The sequence below is a fragment of the Rutilus rutilus genome, assembly GCF_951802725.1.
Source record: "Rutilus rutilus genome assembly, chromosome: 18".
In the NCBI taxonomy this organism is placed as follows: domain Eukaryota; kingdom Metazoa; phylum Chordata; class Actinopteri; order Cypriniformes; family Leuciscidae; genus Rutilus; species Rutilus rutilus.
This window is the reverse complement of record NC_140231.1, coordinates 30,045,671-30,059,540: the sequence shown is the minus strand read 5'-3', so window position 1 is coordinate 30,059,540 and position 13,870 is coordinate 30,045,671. Positions and strand designations below refer to the sequence as shown.

The 13,870-nt window shown below is 45.9% G+C and overlaps 1 protein-coding gene across 1 annotated transcript; it reads left to right on the top strand.

The window, feature by feature from the left end:
- Positions 1 to 11,572: 11,572 nt before the first annotated feature.
- On the top strand, positions 11,573 to 13,024 carry LOC311276732 (urokinase plasminogen activator surface receptor-like). The gene is made up of 5 exons (XM_084386602.1): positions 11,573 to 11,674; positions 11,760 to 11,876; positions 12,102 to 12,233; positions 12,449 to 12,556; positions 12,685 to 13,024. Exons 1-5 carry the CDS (start codon positions 11,626 to 11,628, stop codon positions 12,870 to 12,872), a joined length of 594 nt encoding a protein of 197 aa, XP_084242728.1. The 5' UTR covers positions 11,573 to 11,625; the 3' UTR covers positions 12,873 to 13,024.
- The last annotated feature ends 846 nt before the right edge of the window (positions 13,025 to 13,870 follow it).

Below are 13,870 nucleotides of genomic sequence, written 5' to 3'. Positions count from 1 at the left end.
GCGTATGCAAATTTTATCATCATAGGTAACTATGGCCCAGTTTCACACACAAGGCTTAGACTAAGCCAGGATTAGGCCTTAGTTCAATTATGGCATATAAGTAGCTCTTATAAACGTACCTTAGAAAAATAAACATGACTGGTGTGTATCTTGAGACAAAAAAAAAAAGAATGGCACTGACATATTTTAAGATATATCAGTCACAGTGTTGCTTTCATTTAAAACAACTCAAATATGCATTTTACTCTCTGGGCCTAGCTTATGCCTTGTCTGTGCAACCGGGGGTATAAGATCCGAGATATTTTATAATGAAAAAAAGAAGAAGAAGAGAACTGACTGACTGGGACAACCTCATGTGCTAAATTCACAAATTTGTTTAAAATATCAAGTTATGTTAACTGTATTTGTTCAGCTCCCATATCTGGGTATTAATATACAAGTGACTTTAATGTAGTTTAATCTGTCAGATGTCAGATAGTAATACGATCTTTTTCTATTTACTTTTAACTCTTTCAGATGTTTTCTTGTTTCTTTTTAAAATAGACGACAGACTCTTCTACACCGGCCCCAGTAGGCAGTACATGAGGCTAGTTGTCCTGTCAGTTGAAAAGAAGAGGTCTGTTCTTACGGAGTGCCACAATAACCCTGGGTCTGGCAATCATAGTGGCGTCAGAGGCACTCAAAACAGGGTTATTGCTGGCTACTATTGGTCTACAATTATCCAGGACGTGAAAGAATGGGTCATTTTATATAATGGGTATCTTATATCTATACTTAAGAATGTGTCTACTTTTGCCACCTTTGATTGTTAGATACCTCTATGATTTAGAAGTTATATTAGTCAACATTTGAAGTGGATCAAAAGTGGATAAGTTCATCAAAGTTGTCCTAAGACAAGAACGGGTATTGTTCAAAAGTCATATATAACTTTGATGAAAGGTTTTGATCCACTTCAAATGTTGGATCTGATGATAAATCCAGCTGTATCCACAAATACATTAATGAAAATAATGTTTTTCATGTTCTGTAATTGTGTTCTTCAAAGTTCCTTAAAGGGGTGGTTGATTGCTATTTCACTTTTTTCATTTTAAATACTGTGTAATGTTGCTGTTGGTGCATGAACAGTATCTGCAAAGTTGCTGCGCTGAAAGTTCAACGTAAGCGGAGATATCCTCTTTTAAAAATCAGGAAGTTTAATGCCTACAAAAACGACTCGAATGGGACTACAACGAGATACTTCCCGGGTTTTATACGTAACTAACCCATACATTTACATCAACCCTCCCTCCGGAACATGTTCTGCTGTCGAAGAGGAGGAGTTATAGTGGAGAGAGCTGTAGCTGTCAGGTCTTCTGTGTTCAGGCTTCCTACAGACGCTGTAGTTCGTCAACAATGGTTAAAATTTAAGTTTGATTATGTTCCTGACAATTACAATCGTAGTTTAGCTCTCTGTGCTGCGCATTTTACGGAAGACAGCTTCCAGAATCTACACGAGTTCAATGTCGGATTCAACAAGAAACTATTACTCCAACATGAAGCAGTTACAGCTTTAAAACCAGAGGCCACAACCTGCAAGTAAGATTTAATCATTTTAAATGTATTTGCCTGTATAATTTAAGACGTAATGTTTTAGTTTTATCAAGGATGTAAAAAAATGCCAGCGCTGGCTTTAGTATATGACAGATGCGTATAAACATTTTGGACCCGAATTTGTAATATGTACAAATTTTGTAAACGTATTTTCCATGTATAGCTACTTTATGACGTAATTTTTTTATTTGATCAAGAACGCAAACCAATGCCAAAAGCTGTTTGGTTATAGTAGCTAGTTAGTTCGATGTTATTTTGTGTGTATAAGAAACGTGTGCAAACTTCAAAAAATTATCGCAACAGCGAACTTCAGCTGCTGTTATCACATGTACACCTAAAGAAAACGACAAACTGAGTAAACTACCGGTAAGTTTTGTGAATAGTTAAACGGTTGTTCATTCTATCAATAAAACGTACTCGGTTACTAACGTAACCTCTGTTCTCTCTAGAGAGGGAACGAGTATTGCGTAAGCTAGCTTACGCTGCGGGAAAGTCTCCTTTCACGAGATACTGAAGCCAAAAATTATCCTAATTTTTTAAACTTTGTCAACGCAGTGCGGCAGCCTGCAGACCTAGGGCAAGCGAGTCGCGTGCCCATTGGCTGCTCTGCGGCAACTGCAGCAGCCTATGGCTGAGCCTTGCGCGTGACGTCACGTCCAATGAGCGCGCTTGGCGCGCTTAGTGCGTCACAGCCCGTCATTAGGGGTGTGGCTTAGAGTATATAAGCAAGGAACAGAGGCTGCTTCGCTGGTTTCTGTCGCATGAAGCGAAAATGAGCTCGTGGCGAGAGCACGGCGGGTTACGCAATACTCGTTCCCTCTCTAGAGAGAACAGAGGTTACGTTAGTAACCGAGTACGTTCTCTTACGAGAGGTTCTCTCGTATTGCGTAAGCTAGCTTACGCTGCGGGAACACCTTTGTCAACGCCGTGCGCGCGCCCAGCATCCTGAATGAATCCCGTGGGAAGCCCAGGGAACGCGAAACGGAGCTGGGCGGCCAGATACCACAGTACACAAGCACATAATATGGGGCAGGGAGCGGCACAGCCGGTCCAACTAACACTTCCATACAGTGTAGCTCAACCAGTAGAGCTAAATCAGCAGCGTAGCCCGCGCACAGACAGTGGGCTGGCTTACGCGAGACTTAGACTGATAGCACTTTGGCCTGCAAAGCGGGAACATCCAGGTTGTAAAACCTAACAAATGTGGAGGGGGAGGCCCAGCCCGCCGCTGCACAAATGTCATGAATGGGAATCCCACTGGACCACGCCCACGATGAGGCCATGCCTCTGGTGGAGTGTGCCCGAATGCCCAAGGGGCACTGCAGGTTTTTAGATGCGTAAGCAGCTGCGATAGCATCGACTATCCATCTGGACAGAGTGTGCTTCGAGGCGGCGAGACCCTTGGTGCGCCCACCAAACGAAACAAAAAGCTGCTCTGAACGCCTGAAGGCGGCGGAGCGCGAAATATAGCTTCTCAGCGCCCTAACTGGGCAGAGGAGGTGACTATCTGCCTCGCAGCCAGTAATCGGCGGGGCTGAAAGGGAAATGACCTGCGCTCTGAAGGGAGTGCCCAAAATTTTTGGGACGTACCCATGCCTCGGTCTGAGAATAACTTTAGAGTCATTAGGTCCGAACTCGAGGCACGCAGCGTTAGTGGATAACGCGTGAAGGTCTCCCACACGTTTTACTGAAGACAGAGCTATCAGAAAAACGGTTTTGAGCGTGAGGTATTTCATATCCACAGTTTCTAAGGGTTCAAAGGGATGTGCTTTCAGTGCGTCTAAGACCAGTGAAAGATCCCACATAGGAACCGAAGGGGGTCGCGGGGGGTTCATCCTCCTCGCTCCTCTAAGGAAGCGGATGACCAACTCGTTCCTTCCTAATGCGCGGCCCGGCTCTGACACAGAGAGCGCTGAAATGGCCGCGACATAGACTTTGAGCGTGGAGGGGGACCTGCCCGCGTCCAGTAGCTCTTGAAGGAAACACAATACTTGTGAGACCCCACATGTCTGTGGATTGAGCCCTTTGGTAGTGCACCATTTGTTAAACACAGACCATTTAGACGTGTAGAGCCGCCTCGTGGAGGGGGCTCTAGATTGTATGATCGTGTTCATCACCCCTTCTGGTAGATCAGCATGTAGTTGTTGAGGCTCCACGCATGCAGAGACCAGTGCTCTGGGTGGGGATGCCAAATCGAGCCGCGGGCTTGAGAGAGAAGGTCTCTCCGCACCGGAATCGGCCAGGGGGCTGAGTCTGCCAATTGTATGAGTTCCGGGAACCAAGCTTGGTTCTCCCAGAACGGGGCTATGAGGAGCACTGTGTGGCGCGCTTTCCTGACTCTCTCGATGACCTGAGGCAGCAGAGAGACTGGCGGAAACGCATATAGCGGGCCGCTGGGCCAAGACTGGGCCAGCGCGTCCTCGCTCTTTGAAAAGAACGCTGGGCAGTGTGCGTTGTCTATTGACGCAAAGAGGTCGACTTTCGCTCTGCCAAAGCGGCGCCACAGCGACTGGACTGTTTGAGGGTGTAGAGACCACTCCCCAGGGGGAACGTTGTCCCTGGACAGTCTGTCGGGGCCCTCGTTCAGATGGCCAGGCACATGCGATGCTCTCAGAGAGCGCAGAGAGTGCTGAGCCCATACGAGGAGGCGTTCCGTCAGGGCGCAGAGTTGCTTTGATCTGACACCGCCCTGGCGGTTCACATAGGCCACTACTGAAGTGTTGTCCGTGCGGACTAGAACATGGTGACCACGGAGGAAAGGGAGGAAGTGCATGAGCGCTTTCTCGACCGCGAGCATCTCTAGACAGTTTATGTGTAGGAGATTCTCCTGGTCTGACCAGTGGCCAAAGACCGGTCTGCCTTCGAAGAGCGCTCCCCAACCTAGGTTGGACGCGTCTGTAGAGACAACTTTCCGGTGTGAGACCACTCCCATATTCACTCCCGTGTGATACCATTCGGCTGCTAGCCAGGGCTGCAGGGCTGAGACACAGACCTGAGTCACTCTGATTAGCGAGCCGCCGGTCGCCCAGGCTCGATGGGATACGCGCGTTCTCAGCCAGCGTTGAAGCGGGCGCATGCGCAGTAAACCCAACTGAAGCACTGCTGCAGCTGAGGCCATATGCCCCAGAATGCGCTGAAATGCCTTCAGGGGAACCCGGTTGCCTTCTTTGAAGGATGCAGCGAGGCGCTGGATGCGGCGCGCGCGCTGCTCCGTCAATCTGGCCGTCATCGCCACCGAGTCCAGTTCTATTCCGAGAAAGGAAATCGACTGCCGGGGCGAGAGCGAGCTCTTTGTCCAGTTGACCGCTAGACCCAAAACCTCCAGGTGGTCGAGTAGCGCTGTTCTGTGAGACACAAGTTCTGTCTCTGACTGCGCTAGAACGAGCCAATCGTCCAAGTAGTTCAGAATTCGCATTCCCTGACTCCTCAGGGGAGCGAGAGCCGTGTCCATGCATTTCGTAAATGTACGGGGTGCTAAAGACAGGCCGAACGGCAGGACTGTGTATTGATAAGCTCGACCGTCGAAGGCGAATCTCAAAAATGGCCTGTGACGGGGAGTTATCTGGATCTGGAAATAAGCGTCCTTCAGATCGAGAGAGATAAACCAGTCTCCTGGGCGAATTTGCGCGAGGATCTGTCTGGTTGTAATCATCCTGAACGGCCGTCTCATGAGGGCTTTGTTCAGATGTCTCAGATCTAAAATAGGTCTTAATGCTCCGTCCTTCTTGGGAACGAGGAAGTAACGGCTGTAAAAGCCTGACTCGCTCAGAGAAGGATGCACCTGTTCTATGGCCCCTTTTCGCAGCAGCTTTGTTATCTCTGCTTGAAGCAGATGTGCTGTTTCCAAACTCACTTTCGTTTCCGTCTGCGCTAGAAAGCGCGGAGGGCGACGAGCAAATTGGAGCGAATAACCGTGTCTTATGGTGTTGAGCACCCATTCTGACGCGCCCTGAATAGCCTCCCATGCTTTTGCATGCATAGCTAGGGGTCGAATGGTCTCTGGGTTCAGATCGCCGCGTTGCGCGGGATGGGGAACCTGTATCAGAGAAGACGGGGCGGCGCGCGCGCCGCCGATGCTCGGACACGAGGGCAGAAGAACAGGGCTGGCCGACTGTGCAGAATTTAGTAGCTCGATCTTGGACGATGGAGCGTGAACTGCTGTAAAACAACCCAGGCGCGAGGGCGGCGTGGGGATTATGGTGTCTGAAAGGGGGCGCGCGTGCTCGTGAGCTGGCGCGGGATATGCACTTATGACACGGCCAGTGTTTGGGGGCTTTATGAGGTTTGCAACCTGTCTGGCAGAGCGGGCAGTGGGCAGGTGTGAGCACAGGGCTGTGGGCACATTTCCTACACTTGATGCTCGAGCGGAAAGTTTCCGCTTTAAGAGATAGCGCTCTGGACGCGTTGCCATGGGAACCTGGTCTGTGTGAGGCAGTGAGCACACGGGAGTGGGCACTTTTTCTACACTTAAAACCCCTGCGGCTTGAGCCGTAGCAATTTGAGGTAACTGAGTGACAGAGCGAGCAGCGAGTAGTTGTGAGCACGGAAGTGTGGGCACTTTTACTACATTTAGTGCTCGAGCGGTGTGAGGCCGCTTTATGAGAGAGCGCTCTGGGCGCGTTACCATGGGGATTGCACTTGTGTGAAGCAGTGAGCACATGGGTGTGGGCACATTTTCTACACTTAAAGCACTTATACTCTTTTTGAGATTTATCTGGGTCGCCGTGAAAACGGCGTTTGTGTGCAGGCGAGCGAGTGTAATTACTGGCTCGTTGGCTGCGGTGTGTGCTGCTGCAGTAGCCTGAACATAGGGGACTGACAGAGCTGTGCGTTTTGATGGCGGTCCGGCCGTAGCGGGACTCAACCATCTTTTCCTCCTTGCGGATGCTAGGAGGACTTCGCGGGCTCGGGCTTCAACGCGATCTTGGACCGCGGGCCCCGTGGGGGCGGCGGTCTGTGACGGCTGGTCGAGCGCGACCTGGGGCGATTGCCCTGGCGCCGCTGCGAAGCGTTGGGGGGCCTGGAAGAGCGCTGGTTAGAGCTGCGCACAGGAGGCTGAGTTTGCGGGCGGCCTGTGGCTGAGCTCGAACGGCGGGGCAGGAAGAGGTCCATCGCCTGCGACGCCTTCTGTACCTCAGAGAACCGATCCACAATTCCGCTGACCGCAGGGCCAAAGAGGCCGGTGGGCGAGAGTGGTGCGTTCAGAAACACAGCGCGCTCTGACTCACTCATGTCCGCGAGCGTCAACCATAGATGTCTGTCGATGACGGTGAGCGCGGCCATGGATCTGCCGATGGCTTGAGCAGCGGTCTTGGTAGCGCGCAGCGCGAGATCCGTAGCGCTGCGGAGATCGGTAAAGGCAGACTGATCCGAGCCCTTCTCGTCCAGTTCACGGAGGAGGTCGGCTTGAAGGATCTGAAGAATAGCCATTGAGTGCAGGGCGGAAGCAGCCTGGCCGGAGGCGGCGAAAGCGCGGCCGGCGAGAGCTGAGGTGGTCCTGCAGGCTTTAGACGGCAGGGCAGACTTTGAGCGCCATCTAGCAGACGGCGGGCAAAGGTGCGTTGCCACAGCATCCTCAACGGCGGGGATGCCGTTATAGCCGTTCTCGGCGGCTCCGTCCACCTGGGAGAGAGCCGAGGAGACTGGCGAGCGGAGTCTGGTGGAGAACGGAGCGTTCCAGGACTTAGAGAGCTCGGCGTGGAGCTCAGGCAGGAAGGGTGCTGACCTAGAGGCAGGCGCAGGGCGGCGGCTAGGCAGAAAAAACCCGTCAAGGCGATTGGGCTCCGGCTCCTTAGGTGGAGACCAATCCAGTCCCATTCTCTCGACCGCTAAAGTGAGGAGGCGGAGAAGCTCTGCGTCAACACTAGCGCGGGTTCGAGAAGACTCCATAGTAGAGGGGGCGGAGCGGTGAGAGCCCGACCACTCCTCGCTGTCAGACGCGAGCAGAGAGCAGCTGTCAGCGGCATCATCTGCATCATCCCCCAGGGCGACGGCAGTGCGGGCAGTGGCCGGCCGCTGCGCGTCGGAGAAGGGTGGGGGGGAAGGAGAGAGCGAGGCTCGCGGGAGAGGTTCCGGCGAGCGCTCAGCTGTAGCGTCCAGTTCCGGCGGCCTTTGAGAGCGACGTTTTTTCTTTCGTGGCCCGGAAGAAGCGGCCGGAGAAGATGGAGTGTCTTCGAATTTAGCGAGTCGAGCCCGTAGGGTCGACATCGGTAAATCTTCACACTGTTCGCAGCCGCCCTCGGAGAGAGCGCGAACAGCGTGGTCAAAACCCAGGCAGAGAGCGCACAGCACGTGGCGGTCTCCGTCGCTGAGCGAGGCTCTGCACGAGCCACAGGATGTGCGAGGCATTTGAAACAACGCCTCGCGCTCTTTTAGATGCAAGTGTGTCGCGGCGGACACACACACACACACAAAACAGAGCAGAAAAGGATATAAGGCCGGATGGCGCAGCAGGCAGGGAAGGCTGAAGGCGGCGAGCGGCCGGCGTCCTCAGGCTGAGATCCTCGGCGTGCTGGTCGCTGGATTCAACGGCGGCTTCCTCGGAGATCAGCGATGCGAAGAGCTTCGCTGAAGAGACAGAAATCAGCGAAGCAGCCTCTGTTCCTTGCTTATATACTCTAAGCCACACCCCTAATGACGGGCTGTGACGCACTAAGCGCGCCAAGCGCGCTCATTGGACGTGACGTCACGCGCAAGGCTCAGCCATAGGCTGCTGCAGTTGCCGCAGAGCAGCCAATGGGCACGCGACTCGCTTGCCCTAGGTCTGCAGGCTGCCGCACTGCGTTGACAAAGTTTAAAAAATTAGGATAATTTTTGGCTTCAGTATCTCGTGAAAGGAGACTTTCCCGCAGCGTAAGCTAGCTTACGCAATACGAGAGAACCTCTCGTAAGAGAACAATATGTTTAAAAAACGGTATTACTCAGTCCTGTATTCAGTTATATTAAATGTTTAATCAGGGGGAAAGCGTATCTCAAAAGCTAACAAACAGCAGTAGCATTTTCAAGTATCAGCGTGTGGAAATTCTTTGAGAAAATAATAATAATTAAAAAAAAATTACCATTCAGAAACGTTTAGTAAGAGCCGTGTTTGCGGAGGTTCTGCTTGACTCTCTTCATCACCGCTCTCTGGGTCTGATTCTGGCTCAAACTGATGAGGCAATATTGACACCATTACATTTGACCGGGCCAGGAGCACATGTAACTGTCGCCCGTAAAGGTAATGGGCGTGAAGATTCCGGACGCAGTTTAGCCAATTACAACACACCGGCCGAACTAACCAATCTGAGCTCATTGCCTCTTTCTGAGGGAGTGGTTTCATAGACTCAGGAAGTCAACCGGTCGTTCAAATGACAGAGGAGGAAGCGGCTTACAATAAAGGTGAAATTTATGAAAAATAAGGCGTTTTTTAACAAACGAAACACGAAGACATGTTATATTGCAGCCCATAAACACAATCAAGCAAAGAAAAAAGGCAGTAAACCACCCCTTTAATGACGAGTTTAGTTGTATAACGATTCATTTTTGTAAATCAGTACATAAATAAATAAATTTACTGCAATCATTGAATCAATGAACTTTATAGATCTTGCCTCTCATTTACATCTGGTCAAAAATTCCATCAACATCACAGTGTATATTTTCACGAGTCAAGGATCGTGGGGAAAAAAGCCTTGAATGCTGGATCCATCCGTGGGCCTCAACTTCTCCACAGGCCTCTTCCATCGCTTGAAGACTTACTTGGTTGTAATGGTTGTGATCATATACCTTCCATCTCCAAGAGCAGAATATGCTGGAAGGAACACCATCCTGAAATGTGGGTGATGCTCAAACTACTCTTGCACCAGTGCTGAATGGTGAAATTGGAAATAGTCCCAAACAACTATAATTTCTCTCAATTTGCTCCTGATCACCCAGCGGAAAGTGGATTTCATTGAGGAAGTTAAATGTAGAAGCCTTTCTGTGTTGTGCGGCTCCAAGACACTAGACTCGTCACAAGACTCTTTCCACTAATACATTACCATTGCCGTCCACTCTACCATCTCTTCTCCCTCTTTCTACATCCTCAGCTCTTCTTGCTTCTCCTATATCCTCAACTCTTCTTGCTCCATCTCCTCTTCCTATACCATTCCTTTCCCCTCATCTCTTTCTACCTCCTCCACTCTTCTTCTCCCTCTCAATATTACCCTTCCTCTATCCTCTCCAAAATCTTTCACTCTTACATTTCTTCCTTTTCCCATTCCTCTTTTTTTTTTTGGTCATTATTCTTTTCCCCTTTTATAGTTTTTGTAATTGAGACAGCTGTGTAAACAATTAGGAAATTTGCATCGCCTGTGTTGTGTGTATTACGGTACTAACTCAGCAGATTTTTATTTGGCACTAACTGAGAACATTACAAGTGCAACTGAGAATTAAAAAAATAACAGAGTTTTGTTTGTTGTGTTTGGAAAAATGGCGATTTAAACCAATAAAAAGAGCTGCAATTGTTTTTCCTGATAAATTAAAGTTTTGGTTGGCTGTTTGAACTAATGTGAAAACATTTGAGAATGTGATTTGTAATTTGCATGAAATAAAGGAAATTTTACAACCTGTTTAGGACAATTACAAAGTGTTCAGATCACTGTGTTAACTGTTTTGAGAACAGTGACCTGAGTTTGGAGAAATGTGTCAAATCGATTGAGAAAAACTGTAAAGTTTGATGTCATAAGCTTTTCAATTCATTCTACTGTGGTTTGACCGAATAACAATCAGCGCACAACAGTGTTAAAACATTCAGAGGTCAACGGATTTTTTTCTCTTGCAAAACAAGTAACTGTAAAACAGGAAACCACAATCATACTTCTTTAAACATGTTTATCGCAATGTAATATTGCATGCAATGACGAAAGGTTGATTGAGATCATCTGATCTAACATGTATAAATCATTGAAATGTTGCAGATTTATGGAGGTCATCACAATTAAAAAACAAAACAAAAACAAAACAAAAAAGACTATTTACTTTCATCAACATTTGCCTCTGACCATCTTTCTGCAGCTCTAACAATTTTTTGTATTTTTTATTGTTGTCACTACAATACGCATTTGCATGTTGAATCTCACTATTCCCAGAAGAGTTTACCACATCTTTTCACACAAATGATGTTGCTCTTGCAGTGAAATATATAATTGCTGTGTATGATCCTTGCAAATATATGTATACATTTATATAAATGAATATTGTAATAGAAATATCTCATGTTATACAAATAGAGTCTATTCTATTGAGAAGTAACAAATTAAAAAAAAAAATTTCCAGTGCTTTATTTATGTTAGCCCACTGTTCTTTAATTGGTTGTATTTATTTTGAAGTAGCTATTGTTCTTGCTTTCATCCTACTTGTTAAAAACCTCAAATAATATATTAACAGAGAAAGAAAAATTACCCAATAGGCTCTAGCATCCCTGTAACCTACAGATGTCATGAAGCTTGGGAAATGCATGGATTACTTCTTTTAGTCATGTGCTTGAAAATGTGATCAAATTGATGAAGCTCTGGTGTTCTAGATCATTAAAGGCTGTTTTTGTGTTTCATAATGTCTCAAGTCTGATTGTTCCTGATTTCAGAGGAAATCAAACTTATGGTTATTACAATCCTTCAGTGTTTAAACTGGTTTCTCAATAACTTTCCATCCTCCTCCCCAAATGGCCACAAATCCCTAAAGCATAAACTATATGATTTTCTTTCTTCTGCAGAACACAAGAAGATATTTTACTTTCTTCTAGAACATGTCTATGTTCTACTGAGGAAAAAAGTCATACAGGTTTTGAATGACATGAGGGCGAGTGAATGATCTTTGGGTGAACTATCAATTTAAGAATAGGTTTAGGTAGACCTGCAAAGTGCTTGCAATTTCCTTATCAAACTTCAATTTATTGTTAAGTAAACTGTGTAATTTCTGCTTCTCCATTTTTATTTTCCCATAAAGACCCTCCCCTTTTGATAAGCTATAAAATGAGCACCGTTTCGGTGGCATGATGTTTCATTCTCCTGATCAAAGATGGATCTGCAAATCTCAGTTTTTCTTCTCTTCATTCTTTTTACTGCAGGTACGAAGACAAATAGAGTTTATCATAGTTTAATTTTTTTTTCATTGGATCTCTCTCTCACTGTCTCTCTGTTTTATTACTAAAGGACACTCTCTCAGCTGTTATGAGTGCTCGGGTCTGACGGGTTCTTGTGCCGATCAGAAGTTAAAAACATGTCCCAGTGGATCTTCCAAGTGCATGAGTTTAACAGCAGTAACACAAGGTAAGACCGGCATGACAGATCGAGTGGTGTAAATGTAACTTCTCATATAACTGTGACTCGTTTTCTTGGCAGAATTTACTAAATCAATCACAGAATATTCTGTGTATTTCTGCTGTTTAATTTGTTTTCTATCCGATTGTTTTGCTAAAAAACTTTTTTTACATATTTATAATTATTCCATCAAAATAACATGTATTGGTCTTTTCTGTTTAATTCATATTTTAGGTCAAATTAGTGTAAAAGTGAAGGTTAAAAATTGTACTGTTGACTGTCAAAGTGGATCCATTAACTTCGGCATTTCAAAGGTGTCTTCTTCCTGCTGTAACACAGACCAGTGTAACGTCCAAGATGCTCCAGGTATTGTGCTTTCCTGACCTTGTGCAAATGACTATCTTCTTTAAAGTCAACATTCAATTTTCTTCCATATGAGATTCAATCAGGAAATGAAATGCAGGGTGTGGCTCATCTGCTGTGAACTGATTGAATGGAGCAGCTAAAGGAGTGTTGTTTCATTAGATATTATATTTTATAAAAAAAATCGAATTAAACTAATACCTGTTTTCCTCCTGTAGATCCCTCTAACATCCCCAATGGAAGGAAATGTTACTATTGTGATGGACAGAGCTGCTCAAACACAGTGAGTTGTTCAGGGACTGCAGATCGCTGCATTAAAGCAACAGGTGAGGATCTGGAAAAGACGAAGATTGTTGTTATTTTTGTTTCTCCGCCATCAATTTAAATATTTGATACAAATCACATATATCAATGTCCAGCTTAGACTAACCTTTGTTTTCTTTCTTTTCAACAGGGACTTTTGGAGGTCAGTCAGTTGTTGTAAAAGGCTGTGCGTCTAAATCTATTTGTGACGGCACATTTATTCCTAATGTTGAGGGCATCTCGTGTTGTGAGGGGAACCTGTGTAACGGGGCTCAGAGTGTCACCCAGAGCTTCCTGTTCCTCTGCTGTTCTCTGCTCTCCTACTTCATGATGCACTGAATACAGCAGATCTTCACATTCTACAATCAGACACTCTTTACTGAATATATAGCTTGTATGTTTTCTGTACTAGATTGTGTTCAGATGTGATAAACTGAATTTATACAGGAAAATGTATGTATTCATCACCTTATTTCAGGGTTCATTTTTAAATCTTCATTAAGTAAAAAGTTCAAAAGAAAGTGCAATATTTATTTTCTTAAATAAAAAACGATTAAATCATCATCATGTCCAGAAGAAACAAGTATAGCCTATGATCATTATTTCATTATTCAAAAAGGAAAAATTTTACCTGTTATGTTTTGCATTTGTCCTAAAAACTAAATTTCCACTAAATAATAATAAAAAAAAAGTGCTGAATAGACTCAATACTTTTTGTTTTAAGTGTTTAAACTAGCTAGCAGAAGAAGGTGATAAAGGTCTAGCTCTTGATATTGATCGAGATTTCACGATTCGATTCAGATTTACAATAGTAGTGGCCTGGGACGTTCGGATCATTTTACTGACACGGATCTTTGAATTTCGTTCGGCAAAATGAACGAATCTTTTTTCAAGTCATTTCGTTCATTGCAGCAGAATATAATTAAAATGTCATGTTAAATAGCCCAACACATCTAGTAGGCTACTTACGAAAATGTTGATGACATTTGAAAAAATAAAAATAAACTTGCAGCCAAAGCCAAATTATAAGAAACCAAAGTTTTTAATTAATTGGGTCTTAAGTTCAGGCAAATGCAGTCTGTTAGTTCACCTCACTTCCTGATCCAAGACGTTCTTTCTTTTGCAACTCTGTTTATCACGCTTTATCTCGTATGTTCCCAGGTTCGAACTTCGGGTTCGAGACGTTGTGTTATGCTGGGTACACACCAAAAGATTTTTTACATCTTATAAGATTTTCAAAATGTGATAGACCACAAACACGACGACAAAAAATCCTAGATTTAACCGTTTTGCTCCTATAGTGTGTGGTGTGCCATGATGTGACAAAGACAGTCAAA